A 19,686-nucleotide genomic window follows, 5' to 3' on the forward strand; every position below is an offset into this window, starting at 1 on the left:
TAACTTCGCTTTCATGCACTTAACATTCACACTACAATAAATATAATTATTCTTTATTGTAAACTTCTATTATCTAACTATTTTCTCCTCAACAAAATGAAGCTGCATTACCTTTCCAACCAATACGACAAACTTTGTTCACTTTGATGTTCACATTTGTAGCTTTTGACCTTTTCATACCGCAGTCAAAAGCTACAACTCTCAGGATGTGATTGTGGCTTTGTTCCCATGACAAAGGTTCCGTATTTTTGATCCGTCCTAAATAATGATGAAAAACACCAATCAAATAAAGCTTACAACATTTGAACACTTTTATTTAATCAATTATGGGCTGTCAGTGAGAAATAAGATATGTATAACAAGAATAATTTCAGCAACACTTAATCAGTAAGACATCGTGGATGAATATGTCATCACAACCACCTCATAAACTGACCTCATAAATGTCATTTATATCAGTTTGTCAACGCATAAATTAAAAAAAAACGTTTATACATATAAACACACATACATATTCAGATTTATGTTACACAGACAGCAACAAATTGTAATGATACATACTCTAAACCTGAGGGTCGCGGGTTCGAATCCCCGTCACACCAAACATGCTCGCCCTTTCAGCCGTGGGGGCGTTATAATTTAACGGTCAATTCCACCATTCGTTGGTGAAAAAGTAGCCCAAGAGTTGGCGGTGGATGGTGATGACTAGCTGTCTTCGCTCTAGTCTTACACTGCTAAATTAGGGGCGGCTAGCGCAGATAGCCCTCGTGTAACTTTGCGCGAAATTCCAAAACAAACAATACATACCCTACACATTTTACTGAGCGGCAATGGTATGCTAGCTCATAGCAAAGATACTGCTTAAAATGTATGCTCGTAGGTATTTTTAGAACAAAAAACACATCGAACCCGGATTTCAACAACTTAAGCAAGTAAACTTACATTTGTTTCACCGAGGAAAGGTGGCCAGAATGTACGTATAATACATTTCCTGTGTAATCGCATCAAACATCTTCACCATTTTCATCTTTGCCATCATGTATCTCATAGAATTAAAATTACCGCCAGGCATCGCAATCGAATACCGGACAGACGGAAAGCTCTTCAGGTCTAGCCGTCTCAATGCCAAGAACCGAACATCACTGACCTCTGTGATCGACTTGCAGTATGCTGACGACAATCAGGTGCCATCTCTCAGCGAACAGGGCTTCAGGACATCCTTAACGCTTTTGACTTTGCTTACCAAAAAAATGTGAGTCTCTATCAACTTGACCAAGACCCAGATTCTCCATCAACCAGCATCTTTATCGCCTGCTGTCCAGCTGTAAGACTAGCTCCCAGAAAACGCCAGCAGTTTTTGCTATCTGGGAAGCCATCTCTCATCCTCTGCGAAATCTAGTATCGTCTGAAATGTACAGGAGCTGCCTTTGGACGTCTCCGAACACGAATTTTCCAAGATCGAGAGATTAAGACAGTCACCAAAATGGTCGTATACAACGCAGTTGTTATTTCCACCCTCCAGTACGAATCTGAAACATGGGTCACATATTGTCGACACCTGAACAAACTAGAACGCTTCCACCAAAGGTACCTCCAGAGTATCTTGAAGATAAAACGGGAGGAATACAGAACCAACCTCAGCGTCCTCGAAGAAGCTGAGATCAGCAGCATTGAAGCCACCATCAAGAGCCGTTTCCCGAAACAACTCCTGTATGGTCAATTGAAAAATGGAAAACGAATGAGAGGAGGACAGAAGAAGCGGTTCGAGCATGGCCTGAAGACAACACTCAAGAGCTGCAACATTGATGTTACCAATTGGGAAACTCTCGCTCACGACCGAACCACCTGGAGATCCCTCATCCATCAAGGAGCAGAATTCTTTGAGTCATCAAGAAGACAACACATTGAAGAGAAGAGAGAGAAAAAAAAACAACGCCAGCTACTAATAAAACTTGTCCTTCCCCTGAAATGATCTGCCATTACTGCCAGAAGACCTGTTCAGCAAGGATTGGCTTCATTAGCCATCTCCGGACCCATGTATGAACTTGGAGGACCATCATTTTCGACCTCGAGGGATCGTCACGACGATAATACAATTCGAAACATTTTTTATATAGGATTTTCTATTTTTGATCTTTTAAGCTACATGCTTTACCTTTGTGAATAATATTTACATCTAGCTAGCTTATGTTTGTTTTCATTGTAATTAAAAATGTTGCAGTTAATTTGAAATGTATATTAGCTAGAAGTTGATCGATGCTATAATAATACATGCTGTAAAATAGCCACATTATTAATATATATTAAAATAAGTTATTTTAAAATTCTCATTAATTCAAAGACCTTCTCTTACGATGCTCAATTTGATTTAGTAAATAAATTAGCACAACATTTTTTCCCCTCCATTATGACGTAACCAATTAATGCCTTTAAAAGTCATAATATAATAGTGGCAATGTATTAGAAACCAATAGGCCTAACATTTGTGATAAAATTCACCTTACCAGAAGTGTTAACTTTACACGCCTCTAATTTTCAATCCGCAATGGACAAATTAAGAGGAATGTAAGAAAATAACAAAAACTCTGTAGATAACGTAATTTTATCATATATTTTAGGCCTATCAATTGGTCTGTTTCTGCTGTGAGGCTGTTATTACAGCTTTCTTGAAACAGTTTCAGTCCTTTACACTTTTCATCATTTTTGTCAAGATATATTTCACGTGCACTTATCCTCTTTCTTTAATATTCGATATTTAATAAACTCGTTATGACATAGTAAGGAGTTACCCGCTGCTATTTTGCAAAATCGATATTTGAATATTATTATTTGAAATATACAAACAATTCATTCAAACTCGGTGTTTCGCTTTTTACCCCAACAGGGTTCAATTAAACCTGGCGTTTTGCTAATAGAATTTTTTTTGTCTCTCAAAGGGTAAAACATTTAGGCTACTGAGTTTAAATACGTTATATCAAAATAATTTTGGAGCCTTATCATGTCGTTGTAGTTCATGTCACAATGTCCGGTCGTATTCTCTCTGATGGTCGTGTATCTTGACTGTAGCCATGCAGCGTATTTTTAACTACTGATTTGTCCGCCCTAAGACTACCATGTCTAAAGCACGCCCCTTCTTCCTTCTGGCTTTCCATAAATCATCTAGTACATGGAAACAACGGTTTTTCGCGCCCGTTCCAACAGTACAGATACGTTGTGTTCGGTAACTTGACCAACAAATCTTCGTATAGAATAATCACACGTTTCATTCTCCAAATGTTTGAGGTATGTCGTGGAAACAACTTGCTTGCATGTAACTGGTATCACTTGTCCTTCTTGATAATGATATTTTTCTGTTGCCAGGGGAACGTAGAGAACCTTTTTCTCTGATTGTTATCTGCTAAGATTCTCACCTATTACACCATGTTACATTTTTCTCATCACGGCTAGGGTATTGTTTGTTGCAGATTTCATTTTGGATGGTCACAGTGTCCAAAGTTGATCCATATTCTTTTGTTTTCTAATGCCATTAAGTACATCGTGTCGTAAATTTTAAATTCCTTATCTAAATAAACCTTTAGGATCTGCGTGTATGAATATCTATAGTTAGAAAAGGCTGTTAACATACCCTTTCCAAAAGCAATCAAGTTTCGGTTGCAGTTCACTGCTTACATGTCATATTAAAACGTTCTGATACATGCTGTCTCACCGCGACATTTATCAAAGATGGCTGTCATATGGCTCGCTCATTTGCATATTCAAAACCGTTTCGACATTAAGTGTTCAATCGTTGAAAACTGCTGCATTTCTACTAAGGCACACTGTGATTTTTATTTATTGTTAAGTCTGTTGTTCAGCGCTCATTCTCAACGAAATACAAATTACAGTAAAACATACCGTCAACAACGCTCTCATGGAAGAAATGGTAGCTTTTTAACGTTCATAATATGTAGTGATCGATTTACATTAAAAACACTCCGCGTAAAAAGTCGGTTGCTAGACGTCAACTTCTTGTCAATATTTCAACTCTTAAATAAAATATTTTAATACATTTATTTAAACATAAAACAAAATATTAACTGTGTGAAACAATATAATATAAAAGAACGAGAAAGATTTATTGTAAATGTAGATATGATGATCTTGGTTTTTCAATTTTTAGAAATACCTAAATTTGTATTTTATCTATTTTACCTTTAATTTAAACAACAAAAAACTACTCTGTACCACCTTTGAAGACAATACAGATTATTATGTTAACATCTGTGCCTTAAATTTTTAGTACTGGTATCGTAGGATTTTACAATGATTTCATTAACAATAAGTACGTACCTCACATTTAGCAAATGTATAGCACAAAATGAATACAAAAACCGAAAACATGTCTTTCTGGTGATAATCTCCAAAGAAAACAGAATAAGGATAAGTTAATGGTAAAGCAATCTCTAACTGATGATCCGTTCCTCACTGTAATTTCTCACAGGACAAATCGTATTGGGGGGAGGCATCTTTTTCACGCTCTGTTTGCTTTCATAGTATTTAAGTCCACACTTTAATGCTTGAGTAACTCTGATTGAGCAGCTTACGTCGCGCTTAAACTTCATGTTTGCTTAAAGGCGTGTCATCATCTTAATGACCTTTCAGAATCCTGATACAAATCTGGCATCTGAGATGAAAAGTTTAATTTCTTACCTAAACGATTCTCCTGACTGTGTAGTAATCTCCCCCCATTGTATTTATTTTTTTCTATTATTCAACGTATGCTTATCTGTTGGTTGGTTGGTTGGTTTCGAATTTCACGCAAAGCTACACGAAGGCTATCTGCGCTAGCCGTCCGTAATTTAGCAGTGTAAGACTAGAGGGAAGGCAGCTAGTCATCACCACCCACCGCCAACTCTTGGGCTACTCTTTTACCAACGAATAGTGGGACTGGCTGTCACATTATAACACCCCCCACGGATGAAAGAGCGAGCATGTGTGGTGCGATGGGGATTCGAACCCGCGACCCTCAGATTACGAGTCGAACGCCTTAACTCACCTGGCCATGCCAGGCCTCGTGCTTATCTGTATTTCAATGCGTGCATGTATTTGTTTCATTTTCTCTCAATGCACGTGCTCGTTTCTCCTTGTTTTAAAGATTCGAATGTTTTTACTTAAACTTTCACTTTAAGTAATTTCAAAGCTTGTTCGTTTTCATTGTGCAAAAACAGTTTTTTTGTAATATTAAGATAAACTTATTATAGAACACATTGCATGTAGCCGTACAAGTTCTCGTATCAGCCACGCGTACTCATGTGTAAAAACACAAAATCTTCTTACAAATAGAAAAGACAGCATCTACCCTTTTACGTTTCATAAAGTTCAAGAGAAAAGTACGAAGTTATGAAAACGGTCTCACTGCAAAACAGCGAGTTTCTCTTCCAAACAGTTTCTAGGGAAAACCAACAGCATGTTCTTTCGTGGAAACTGTTCGCGTGGATCGATGTCATGGATTGGTTCCCCTGTTCTGTCCATCGTCTTTTGAAAAGCTTATGAATAAAAAATTTATTTCTGTGAGGTGAAATAATGTTCCAGCATGCCTTTAGGGCCAGGGTTCTCAAAAAATAAAAGTTCCATTACCAAACCAGAAAACGCAAAGCAAAAAAAAAAAAAAAAAAAAAACCAACAAAAACTGTTAAGTATTCTCCAACCGTGAAGGCCCGGCATGGCCAGATGGGTTAAGGCGTTTTACTCGTAATGTGAGGGTCGTGGGTTCGAATCCCCAAACATGTTCGCCATTTCAGCCGTGGGGGCTTTATAACTTGACGGTCAATCCCTCTATTCGTTCGTAAAATAGTAGAGTTGGCGATGGGTGGTGATGACTAGCTGCCTTCCCTCTGGTCTTACACTGCTAAATTAGGGTCGGCTAGCGCAGATAGCCTTCGTGTAGCTTTACGTGAAATTCAAAACAAACCACCCAACCGTGAAAGGACAGAAGCGGCTTCTTGTGATGTTGGATCAAAACGAAAGTCAAATACCGCTGGTAACATGGAAGAAATGGTTTGGTTTGATCCAACATCACAAGAAGCCGCTTCTGCTCTTTCACGGTTGGGTGGTTTGTTTTGAATTTCACGCAAAGCTACACGAGGGCTATCTGCGCTAGCCGACCCTAATTTATCAGCGTAAGACTAGAGGAAAGGCAGCGAGTCATCACCACTCACCGCGTACTCTTGGGCTACTTTTTTACCAATTATTAGTGGGGTTGACCGTTACATTATAACGCCCTCACGGATGAAAGGGAGAGCATATTTGGAGTAACGGGATTCAAACTCACGACCTTCAGATTACGAGGTGAACTCCATAATCACCTGGCCATGGTGGGCTCCGGATACAAAAATTGAATTTTTATGAGCAATAGCTCATAACTTGCACAATTTTAAATAATTTGATATACTCTAACAAATGTCACATCTAATGTTCTTTTTTTATTTTGTTTTTTGACATCAGAAGTGAAATCACTGGGAATCAAATTACCGGGTGTGAAATTCCTGGGAATCAAATTATCTGGAGTAAAATTCCTGGGAATCAAATTATCTGGTGTGAAATTCCTGGGAATCAAATTACCTGGTGTGAAATTCCTGGGAATCAAATTACCTGGAGTGAAATTCCTGGGAATCAAATTATCTGGAGTAAAATTCCTGGGAATCAAATTACCTGGAGTAAAATTCCTGGGAATCAAATTATCTGGAGTAAAATTCCTGGGAATCAAATTACCGGGTGTGAAATTCCTGGGAATCAAATTACCTGGAGTGAAATTACTGGGAATCAAATTATCTGGAGTGAAATTACTGGGAATCAAATTATCTGGAGTGAAATTACTGGGAATCAAATTATCTGGAGTAAAATTCCTGGGAATCAAATTATCTGGAGTAAAATTCCTGGGAATCAAATTATCTGGAGTAAAATTCCTGGGAATCAAATTACCGGGTGTGAAATTCCTGGGAATCAAATTACCTGGAGTGAAATTCCTGGGAATCAAATTACCGGGTGTAAAATTCCTGGGAATCAAATTACCTGGAGTGAAATTACTGAGAATCAAATTATCTGGAGTGAAATTCCTGGGAATCAAATTATCTGGAGTAAAATTCCTGGGAATCAAATTACCTGGTGTGAAATTCCTGGGAATCAAATTACCTGGAGTGAAATTACTGGGAATCAAATTACCTGGAGTGAAATTACCTGAAACAGAACACACTTTGGTGTTATATCTGTAAAGAAAGCCGACCACTGTTGTTACATCCTTCAGATCAATAAGATCTCAATAGCGATTGTAAGTTCCTGTAAATACAGTTCTATACATCCATCTAGTATAATGGCCTTGTGTCATGATACCTGATAGTATCTAGCGAAACCCTTAAAATAGAAGAAAAAACAACAACAAAGACGAGGCTGAAGACAATGGAAGATGCCAACTGTTTTTGTTTTTCGAATGAACTTTCCACGGTGATATATCGCTACAGGAAATCAACAGCGATAGAACAAATGAAGAGTGGAAAGTGTTACTTCCATAAACAGGCCACATTTCATTATTTACCCTTCGGTAAGTCAGCAAATACGTGAACTAAAGCTGCTTGTCTGAGAGTATGAGACAGGATTTGATAAAATCAGTAGTTATATAAAACGAGCGGCTGGTTGTTACATAATTTTATCTACGAATGGAATAAGTTTGTTTGTTTTTTGAATTTCGCGCAAAGTTATTAGAGGGCTATCTGCGATAGCCGTCCCTAATTTAGCAGTGTAAAACTAGAGGGAAGGCAGCTAGTCATCACCACTCACCGCCAATTCTTGGGCTACTCTTTTACCAACGAATAGCGGGATTGACCGCCGCATTAATAAGAAATCAATTTAAAAATCTAGTGTCTCCCGATATGGTGTCACCCACACCCAATCTGAGTTTTTTTATTTAACAAGCAGGACAGACAGAAAGGGGAATATTCTCACTCGTTGTTAACTGGTTCCATTACTGCAAGACATGTACAACACGTCCCGGCATGGACAGGTGGTTAAGGCACTCGACCCGTAATCTGTGGGTCGAGAGTTTGAATCCTCGTCACACCAAACGTGCTCGCCCTTTCAGCCGTGGGGGCGTTATAATGTGCAGTCAATCCCATTATTCATTGGTGAAAGAGTAGCCCAAGAGGTCGCGGTGGGTGGTGATGACTAGCTGCCCTCCCTCTAGTCTTACACTGCTAAATTAGGGATACTAATTTAGGGACGGCTAGCGCAGATAGCCCTCGTGTAGCTTTGCGCGAAATTCAAAAACGAACAAACAAACATGTACAACACTTGATGTAATAACGAACAACACCGTAGCAAAATAAAGCATGTAAATACCTTGCTGTAGTGAAAGATAACAACACACCGATAGAATACAGGCTAACATCCTGATAGAATAAAGAATAATAACTTGATATAGTAAAGGATTTGAACATCCCAATACAATAAAAGATTACATCAACCTGCTACACTATAGGATTATGACGTCATAATAGAATAACTGATGAAAACTCCTGATAAAATATATGGTAACAGCACGATAGAATAAAGAATTACAGCACTCTGATAGAATACAGGAATAACAGGTGATATAATAAAAACTAATACTGTGATAGAATCAACTATTACAACACTGACAGATTAAGCGATCACAACACACGAAAGAATAAAGGGTGACAACACCATGACATAACAAAATATTACAATACCGCGATAGAATCAATAATTATAACACATTCATAGGATAAAGGATAACAACAACCTCATAGAATAAATTATAACAATTCATCAAGGGGCGTAACACACTCCACAAACATCCTGTTGTATCTAAAGAAATGTACAATCTTAAAACGGGAAAATATTAACTGTGTTCGCCGCCACCCAATAATCTGCTCTCTAGAATGGCACTTATATGTTTGTTACGAATTAATACAAAATCAGTACAGAAGTTAAAGTAGTGCTACATCTACAAGTGTATTAGCTTATGAAAATGAGTACGAACGTTGAAAGGAAGGGAGCTGAGATTTCATATTTAGTATTATCTGATTAGATAAAGTCACGTCCGTAACAGGATATCCGGCTGAAGATTAATTATTAACCTGTTTGATCAACAGATGGGGTGGAGTAACGGAAGCTGATAAGGTAAAGTTCGGGTTTCGTGTTGGCTAAGGTTAAAAACTGTAATACGAAACACTTTGCGGGTCTGGTAAACAATATAAGATTAGATAACGAAGAGAACTCATAGTTCAAACTTAACGAAGTGCTGAGTATTTACGGCGATTTTTTTTTTTTTTTATAAATTACCATTTACAATATATTTATTTCACATAGATTTTGAAAGATTGTTTATCGTGAAACAAGTTACTATGTCTGGTGTGTCAAACTATGCATTTACCTTACAATGCTGGAAATCCATTTCATGACAACCGAGACTGATTAAGACGTACCACTTAATAACTAACAGATTTGAACAGAAAATATGCGTTTTCGTCAGTTTGCAAAATCTAAGCCTCTGCTTAGTGTTACAAAATTAATTAAAAATTCTAACGTTATTCCAAATGAATGTTATTTTCATGTGAACTCATTTGCGCCAAACCTAAACCATCAGTGCTTACTGAATGACTTCACACAAGAGGCACGTATCCCGCAAGGAAGTATTGTTAGCTTGATATCCTTTATTGTAAATGTGTGTAAATACGTCAGCAGTACGCGCCCTGTTAATGAAAATCAACGTATTTCCTTTATATACGAAGATATCGTGGCTACCTGGAAGAAATATACAATTTTTTTTTTGCTTTAAATGAACTTCAACTTATCTTAACACTCCTACGAAAAGTGGGGCCTAATAGGCCCCAGAGCAACTTGAAAGGTTATTAATATTAGGCTAATAATTTTGTATTTAAATGAAATGAAATCAATTTCATTAAAAGATTTCACTCCACTTTTCGTAGGAGTGTTAAACCAAACAGAAAATGCTGTAATAAATAACTTGGTAAAATACCCCACAAAAAAAAAAAATAATAATTTAGTGGACTCTCTACAAAATCCCATTAAAAATTACACTTTTAGGAAACTGAGCTTCATGAACTGACATCAATTAATTTCTAGTCTGAAATTGAATGTGGATCTAACATGTAACCGAAATTAAAATATGATGTAGAAAATAAACAACTGTGAAAACGTTTAACAGTCAACAGCAGTTGTATATCAGCTGGAAACACTAACCTCTAAAACGTGCATTAAGTCAGTCTTTAGGACACTAGGCTTACGAGAATGGTATTTTAAACAACTGGCTTACGACAATATTAGTTAGAACACTGACTCAAGACAATATTAGTCAGAACATTTGACTCAAGACAATATTAGTCAGAACATTTGACTCAGGACAATATCAGTCAGAACACTTAGCTTAGAACAATATCAGTCAAAACACTTAGCTTAGGACAATATCAGTCAAAACACTTAGCTTAGGACAATATCAGTCAAAACACTTAGCTTAGAACAATATAAGTCAGAACACTTGGCTTAGGACAATATTGGTTAGAACATTTGGCTTAGAACAATATCAGTTAGAACACTAGCTTAAAACAATATCAGTTAGAACACTTGGCTTAAGACAATATCAGATAGAACACTAGCTTAAAACAATATCAGTTAGAACACTTGGCTTAGGACAATATCAGTCAGAACACTTGGCTAAGGACAATGTGAGTCAGGATACCTGGCTTATGACAATGTGAGTTTTAGTACCTGGCATTAAAGAATTTTAACATCATAAACCATAGTGTAATATATTCTTCCATAAGAAATCAGTGTGACATCATTCACTGGATTAGCCTGTCCATATTTTGTTTGATTCACAAAATCTAACATCTATGAATTAAATACAATCCATAGTTCCATAAAATTTATACATAACTACCTTATTAAATACCTCAATATTGTCAGAATCCTTTCACCACTTTTAGGTATCTATTTTAGAAGTCTTAACAGAAATGAATTGGTGTTATTCGATTTTTACAAGTATATGATACATAATAATGATATGTCTCTCCTCTATTAATACCAGTTCTTTCTTTATAAAGTCACTGAAGAGGAAATTACAATATCTGCATTTATTATATTTGGATAAAATCCTGAGGGCACTATCTTACATGTACAAAACAGTAAAACTCATGAAAATAATTTTAAATAGGCATAAAGATGCAATAGTTTGAAAGTTTATTTCTTTGAACTGTAACAGATACCGTGTTTCTCCGATAATAAGACCTACCCATAAAATAAGACCTAGTGTGATTTTTGGGGATAGTTTTAATATAAGCCCTACCCTTAAAATAAGCCCTAGTTAAGAGTGGCAGGAAGAGGAAAGAAATAAAAATAAATTAATTTATTAATTAGTTAGTTAATTAGTTTGTTTAAGTATTAATCAGTTAGTTTAATAGTTTTACTTTGTAACTTCATTTTTTTAATATATCAAAATAAGACATCCCCCGAAAATAAGCCCTAGTGTCATATTTTGGAGTAAAAATTAATATAAGCCCTGTCTTATTTTCGGAGAAACACGGTATATAATGCATTTTAATATGCAACATTATTTTAAAATTATTTACAAATAAGATTTCACCCAAAGTCGGATTTGAATCCCAGCTGTCAATAAAAGCATAGCAGCAGTTTATTAAGACTACTACACCATATCCTCTTTTCAGATTTTTTATACCTCTGTGACTCTTATATCAAAAATATTAGCCTAATGGTGGTGAAAAACAATTTTCCATTAAAATTAGCAAAATAATTTTCATAAAAAAAAATAAAATGTGTGCTAGGTTGTAAAAATGTTCTTCAGAAGGGCAAGATTTTTACCCTTTTATATTGTTAATTTGATAAATAACCTAAAACATGTATGGTTTGTTCTGAATTCTGCAAAACAAAAATCTATACAAGGACTATCTGCACTAGCCTTCCCTCATTTTGCAGTTACAGACTACAGGGTGGCAGCTAGTCAATACCACAAACAATTAACTCTTCTTTTACTAAAGAATAGTGGGATTGACAATCATCTATTATAACACCTACACAGCTGATAGGGCAAGCATATTCAAATTAACGACCCTCAGGTTGCAAGTCGTGTGCCTTAACTACCTGGCTAAAAAAAACATGAAGATGCCATATTTAATGTGCTGTAAAGAATATAAATCTGTTCTGAAAATCTAAGGATAGTAACATTTTAGTATTTGGCAACTGTGAGTACTGTTCTCAACTACAAGGTTGGGGGACCATCCATGAAAAATATCGCATAATATCATTAATTACAAAAAAAAAATAAATCACAGTGGCCAGCACAAGGTGACGTTTCAAACGATTAGATAACAAACCCTAAAAGATATATTTATCAAAGTATATAATGTATGTGCAAATACATAAGAGTCTGACAAGTCTTGAAAAGATCTGTTTGTTAAACAAAACTTTGGATTTTTGAGTCGATAAATTATTTTGGAGGGAAGAAAAGTGTGAATGATATTAAATATAGTTTTATAAATTTGCAGTTCTGATAAAACAGTAAAAATTAAGCTGTTAGTTAAGCAGTACCTTTTCCTAAAACAAACAATTTCCTGCATCTCATCTACTTCAAACTTTTACATTTAAATTATTTTTGAGATTGGTTGGGGCAAAATTAAGGATTACTTTCTTTAAGCTCTAACAGTGTGATTTTTTCTTTTCATGTTAGTATTTCAACAAATAAGAAACATTGGTGTTTTCTATATCTTTATGTAATGACATCTAATGTTATAGAAGAAGGAAGTGGTAATTACACTTATTTGAATTTCCAAAATAACCTTTGACCTCACCATGGTTTTCACTGACTTGTAAGTTTATGAAAACAGCATAGGAAAAATACATAACAAGAGATTACTGTAATTAAAACCATACCCTCAGAATCTATTGTGAAGGGTTGGTCAGGGGTAAGGATTTCATATTTGCAGATGTCACTGTACTTAGGAGTGCAGTCTCGATCTTCTGCTTTCACTTGGATGATGGTGTCATACAATCGCTTCTCATCAACATCCACAATGTAAGGACCATGAGGGAAGACTGGGGAATACTCATTCACATCTTCCACTGTGAGGTGCACTGTCACACTGAAATATATCACACCAAGAGGCACCTGTCATTTTCACTTTAACTACTTCACATCCTCCATAGCAAGATGCATTATTAACCTAAGCTAACACACCATTAAATCTTAGTCACCCTTGCACTTCATTCTGCATAACACATGTGCCATCATAATGAATACATTATACCAGAATGTTTTATTTATATTCAATATTCTAATCCGTACTGTAAATTACACTCTCACACAAGATTATTACATCTAGAGAGCTGGTATTATAAACATGATGCCTAGAGGTTAAAGTTAACAGAAAAGTAAAATATGTCACAATAATAACCTGGGTTATAGTCACTCTGTTGTCATACTGAGACCTGTTACCAGGATTTACAAGATCTTATAATTAAAACTATTATTCAAAAATTTATTTAATTTATTTCAGTAGCAAATTGTCAGTTTGTGAAACTGCAGCTATTACCAGATTTCATATTTTATTTTCATTTGTATAAATTATTACTTACTTAAAAAAGATTTAAAGTAACTTTGTTAGAACGTTTTATTTTATATAGAAGTGGGGAAACACTGCATATATTATATTTTAATCATGTGCATTTGTATTTCATCTAATCATTCAGTAGTCTTGTCAGATTTAATCCAAATAAACATCTTGGATAAAATAATATGAATGTTATATATAATAACAATGAAGTTTGTAATTTTATATTTAGGGTAAAACTGTTAATACTATCTGCCATGATCCCTAATTTTGAACTAATTATCCGAGGTAAAGCAGCCAGTAAGATGAACCCTTCCACCAACCATTAACACTAAAGCATTGAGTGTCAACTGTGACACTGTCTGGATTTGAACCCAACCTGCCAACTCCAGAATACACAACTCTACTACGAGGTAAACCTGCTTCACAATGACTATGAAGTTAGTTTTCTAATTAACCTTCTGTGAAATATCCTTTTTGTTTAAACACTTCACAGCAGGAAATGATATATTACTCTTCTCAGTGACCACATAAATAAAGAATATATATGAAAGCAATAAAATACAAATGAAAAATACTGACTTCTCAGAGACTTCGCCATTGCGCCCGACAGCAGCTATTTCAAACTTATAGGACTTCCTTTTTTCACAGTTCAGACTTTTCTCTGCTATAAGAATGGCATCTCCTTGCTTAGGGTCAGTTATCTGAACTCTGAAAGGAACATCTCCATGATGTTTACTGGTTACCAGAAATCGAACAGGTTCAACTGCAAAAACAAAATAGTAGATTACATGTAAGAGATGGAAAGTTGAAATTAAAAAGAAAAAATAAATAACTTTCAGACCTAGGATTTAAAATAAGTAAATTTTAAATCTAATGTTGAACTTTCAGACCTAGAATTTAAAACAAGTAAATTTTAAATCTAATGTTAAACTTTCAGACCTAGGACTTAAAACAAGTAAATTTTAAATCTAATGTTAAACTTTCAGACCTAGAATTTAAAACAAGTAAATTTTAAATCTAATATTAAACTTTCAGTCCTAGGACTTAAAACAAGTAAATTTTAAATCTAATGTTAAACTTTCAGACCTAGAATTTAAAACAAGTAAATTTTAAATCTAATGTTAAACTTTCAGACCTAGGACTTAAAACATGTAAATTTTAAGTCTAATGTTAAACATTTTGTCAATCAAGATATAAAAGAGGAAAAAAAATCAACTAATTCTAGAAAAATGAATTATTAAGTTAAACCTAGAAAAAAAAACAGACTTGAAATACTTAAAGAGTATTTATTATAATAATGATCAGTTTTTGTACGTTTTGAAAATGTGTGCACCTTACTATCTAACTGCTCACATTTGCACACTTTATTTTAGAGGATGTAAACACAAAAAAAAAGATGCATATATACTTTAGTAGACGTTTTGTGCAACAACATATTAATAGCTTATCAAAGTTTTTAAAAAAGCCTCACATTAGATTGTAGAGTAACATTATAAGTGTATTTACTGATGATATTAATTTATATGGTAAAATTTAGTCCTAATTAAACTTAAATCAAAAAATGTAAATAAGTTTAGTGTTAATTTATTTCCTTGTCAAATATTGGCTTAACTGTATTAGACCTAAGACAAATGGATTAATATATTTTAGTGTCTACCATTAGAATTCTTTTGCATTATTGTAAAAGTCCTGTTTTTAAAGTACTGTTGCAATAAAAATACTTATTTAACTGCAAATGTTTTGCAGGTCTCTGCTGGTACATATTTAAAACACACAGGCAATTACAACAACAAAACTTCAAACAACATTGTTCAAAATGTCTATCTTGAAATTAATTTGTTAGGCAAGTAACAAGTGGTAACCATAATATTTACTACTACTGCAATAGTAAAGGCAAGATTTGAAAATTTTAAAAAAAACTGGCAGTGGAGAACAGAATTATTTACAATAGCAGGACCAGAGTCAATAACTGATAGAAACAAATAGCTTCTGTGACTGTAATGTTTACAAAACTAGCACCAGAGTCTATAACTGATAAAAACAAACAGCATCTGTGATAATTAGAAAAGACCAGCATTGTTAGCCATAATTGTTCACAACAACAGAGACTATAATAGTTAAACTGACTAGTAATGGAGACCAGAATTGCTTACCAAAGTAGTTAAAAATACCAGCAGCAAACACCAAAATTGTTTATCAGACCAACACTAGAAACTATTATAGTAAAAAATACCAGCAGTGGACACCAGAATTGTTGTACTGCAAAATCACACCTCATACTCATAGTATCAGCTTTACATGGTATAATAAATATATTTTGACATTCAAATATTTTACCTATATTTTTCCATACAAACTTATATATGCTGAACTACTTTTTGTGTTTCTTCAGATAACGTGGAACACATGCACTATGAGATAGTCCATATATATCACATCCAGAAACAACTATACTTCTCAGACAAACATCAGAATGTTCTGAAAGTAGTATGTGGAGTGATATTCAGTCATCCTGCAAAATATCATCACACGTAGCAAGTCACCCCATTTTGAGTGTAAAAACTTTGTAAGCACCTGTTTAACATTTCTTATCACCTCCTCAACCAGACCATCAAACCAAAGATGATATGACAGCAAACACTTTTTAACCAAACCTAACACATTGCACAATGTAGTAACTACAAAACTGAGGAAGGTTCATCCAAGATGTGTCAGAAATTTTTCCATCCAGTGCTGTAATTAATTGTTTTTACAAATTATCAAACCCAGGAATATCTAGGCTTAGCAAGAGTGGCTGCACAAGTTGATATAGTGGTTGAACCTTTAACCTGTTCAGTGCCGTAGATGAAATAATTTATCCGAGCTGATTGGTAACACAGTGCCACGGACGAATTAATTAGTTCTCAATAATACCTAACTTAAATACTAGATGTCAGCACCATACAGGCATTTGACCTACTTACAAATTGTTTCACTTTCGATCCAAAATGGCATCATGAAAAAGTTACAAAATGAAGAAGCATTAGAGTTGTATTGTAGCAGCTGAAATACTTGGCAGTCAACAGGTTAATAGCAGTACTTGCAAGAATAATTGAAAGAAGCACTCTTTGTTCACCTTCAGTTTTTCCTTCTGAACCATTACAGATTTGTTTGCTAAATCTCAGTCGCTAAGACCTGACTCAGAGATGGCACTCTTAACTCTTGGACTACTGTACCTTCCAACAAGACAGTCATTATTAAAAAAATTAGACTTTTGGTTGTGATTCATAATATTATTATTTTGATAATGTAGGGACTTAAATAATACAGACCATCTATTTGAGAAATTAAAGTAATCACTTGGATGGATGTTTAAGTTCAATTAACATTTGGGGGAACTTTGAAGATGAGTAAATTTTTAAGCAGCTGTTTGTTTTGTCCAACCTTTTACAGTAGGTTTGAATTTACTGTAACGAGCTGACTACAGCACAGTAGTCAGTAAAATACAGCTAAATTAATCAGAAATGAATTGGGTAAAACTGAAATAAACTATTTGATGTAGGACCATAAAAATATTAAAAACAAAAGTTGTAAGAAATAATGCTGGTATATCAGGAAGTATAGAATAACAAATAGGAGTTCTGGTGCTCAATGTCAACAAATAAATCAAGGAACTCTTAGGTAAGAAAAAATAATCTTATTTAGAGTAAACAATCACAATTAAGGGAACTTACTGGAAAGGGGTTTTTCTTGCCACACATCTGTGATAACTGTACGGGTAATCTAGCACAAAGAAAATTCTGACTAATATACTGCTATCTGACATAACAGCTACAACAATTGTGGCCAATCCTTGCTTTGGAAATTGACTGTTTGTTTTGTTACTCATGGGCTATCTGCACTAGTCATCCCTAACTGTACCGAAGAAGGTCGAAAAGTTGTTCGCTCCTCTAGTGCTTTCTCTACCCATACCAGCCATTTATAAATATATAATCATCCCTAACTGTAAAGTAACAGTCTAAAGGGAAAGCAGCTAGTCAACATCAGCTACCACGGACTCTTTATCAACAAATAGTAGGATTGACCATCACATGATAATGCTCTCATAGCTGAAAAGGTGAGCATGTTCAGAAGAAGACTTTGAACCCACAACCTGCAATATGAGTGCTATAACCACCAGGCCATGCCAGGTCCTGTATTATAGATTACCTTCCTAAGGTTATTGCAATTTCCTATACTCAAGCCAAGTGCAAGAACTAAATTTCAGAAATTTTAGACATTATAAAAACTACTAGTAATAGGAAGAAAGATGATATTACAAAAATCATAGCCATTAAAAGAATAATGATCATGCATTACAAATCATGTACAGTCATGTAAGTTTACAACATGGATCTACATATCTGAAATGAGCAACAGACAGCTTAATGTAGCTACAGTGTTTTTAGGTAATCCGAAAGATATTTAAATAACCTTTTTTATTATCATTGACCATCTACAGAAGATCATTCAGCAGCTATTTTCTAACTTAGAAACCACATAAGTGAGTATTGGAAGGATGTCATTCTAGAAACCACATTAGTAAGTGTTGGAAGGACTTAAAACTAACAACCACATTATTAAGTGTTCCTGTAAAACTGTTGAAAGGATGTAATCCTGTTACCATATTAGTAAGTGCTCTTTTAAGTACTCTCAGAATAATATAAACTTAACAAAGACATTAGTAGGTGTTTCTGGAAACTGCAGGAAAAAGTAAACCCATTAATAAATTTCCTTAGAAAATTATTAGAAGGACTTAATCCTGTCATCTGACATTAGTAAGCATTTCTAAGAAACTGCCTGAATGACTTGTGTTTGAATAGGTCACTTTTTCTTCTATGCTTTAATACATCTTACCACTTGTATTAGTAAAACTTTTAAATGTATGATGTTCTGCACCAGCGAACACCTTAGCGACTCCATTCTTGTGTGATGCAGTGTGTTTGGAAAAAAATTCGGAAAATTTGAATCAACTTTAGTATAAGTTTAGATAAAAAACCAGCAAAGTCAATCTAAAATATCTGTACCTCTTGTGATAGGAGTTTAAAATACATATGGCAAAAACTAGTTGTTGGTTATAATGTTTTTGAATATGTTCTCAAGTCATCTGATAGGATGTGAAAGGCAACTGAGTATGTTTTAAATGTGAGTGAACATACCATACATACGTGTGCATGATTTGTATTGTTAGTAAACGTTGATGAATTTTTTTAGTGAAAGCTAAATGTTCGAGGTTTAGTCCTTACTTTAATTACTATTTTAAAATAACAACTGTAGATCAAGAAAGGAGGATTCATATAACCAGTCATTAGTAAATACTATTATTAAATTTAAACAGAAATTACTTTTATCAATATTCAGTGTAAACATTCATTAATACTAAACCCATGAACGACGAACAGTGAAAGAACTGTAAACATTCAATAATAATAAAACTATGAAAAGTCAAGGAATGAGATGATGATTAGCGAACTACATCTGTTCTTTACTTACAACTGGTAGTTTTAAACTAAGTGTAACGTGCTCTTCGTTTTTCACACAGTTCTTACCATTTACCACACGGATCTTGGGTGTCACTTCAACAGTTTTCTCATTTTCCTTTACAATGGCATGGTAACCAACCTCAGGGTTTACGTTGTCAAAACGAGGCACTGTAAGAAAATATAACATGAAGTTATAACTCAACAAACTCTGATATTTCACCCTATCACAGACTTTGACTTCCCCATCATGCTCTCCCTACACATATATTCTGACATAAAGTGTTTTATTTTACTCAAAATATTTACAATACATTAATCGGGGAACCAATAAATAAATGATTTTTTTTTTCACAAATTTGTAAAATTATAGCAATACAACCACGCTGTCGTGAAAATAATAACTCACCCTTCTTATGAAATTTTATGCACAAAAGAGGGATCCGATAACCATTTACGCGATCTCAAATGTACAAGTTTTATCATAATCGATGCTAGTAAATGAACTTTCGTTAGTTAGCTTTACAAGTTGACAGTTTATGGTTTTT

At 34.5% G+C, this 19,686-nt stretch overlaps 1 protein-coding gene across 1 annotated transcript in view; it reads right to left on the reverse strand.

Annotated features, from left to right (window-relative positions):
• Positions 1-19,686, reverse strand: part of LOC143254341 (calsyntenin-1-like) — a 90,089-nt gene that overhangs the window by 33,546 nt on the left and 36,857 nt on the right. The window contains 4 exon segments of the mRNA XM_076509374.1: positions 112-258; positions 12,961-13,169; positions 14,220-14,403; positions 19,208-19,309. Of these exon segments, the coding sequence (XP_076365489.1) occupies positions 112-258; positions 12,961-13,169; positions 14,220-14,403; positions 19,208-19,309 (642 nt within the window).

This window comes from Tachypleus tridentatus, chromosome 6 (assembly GCF_004210375.1).
Source record: "Tachypleus tridentatus isolate NWPU-2018 chromosome 6, ASM421037v1, whole genome shotgun sequence".
NCBI lineage: Eukaryota > Metazoa > Arthropoda > Merostomata > Xiphosura > Limulidae > Tachypleus > Tachypleus tridentatus.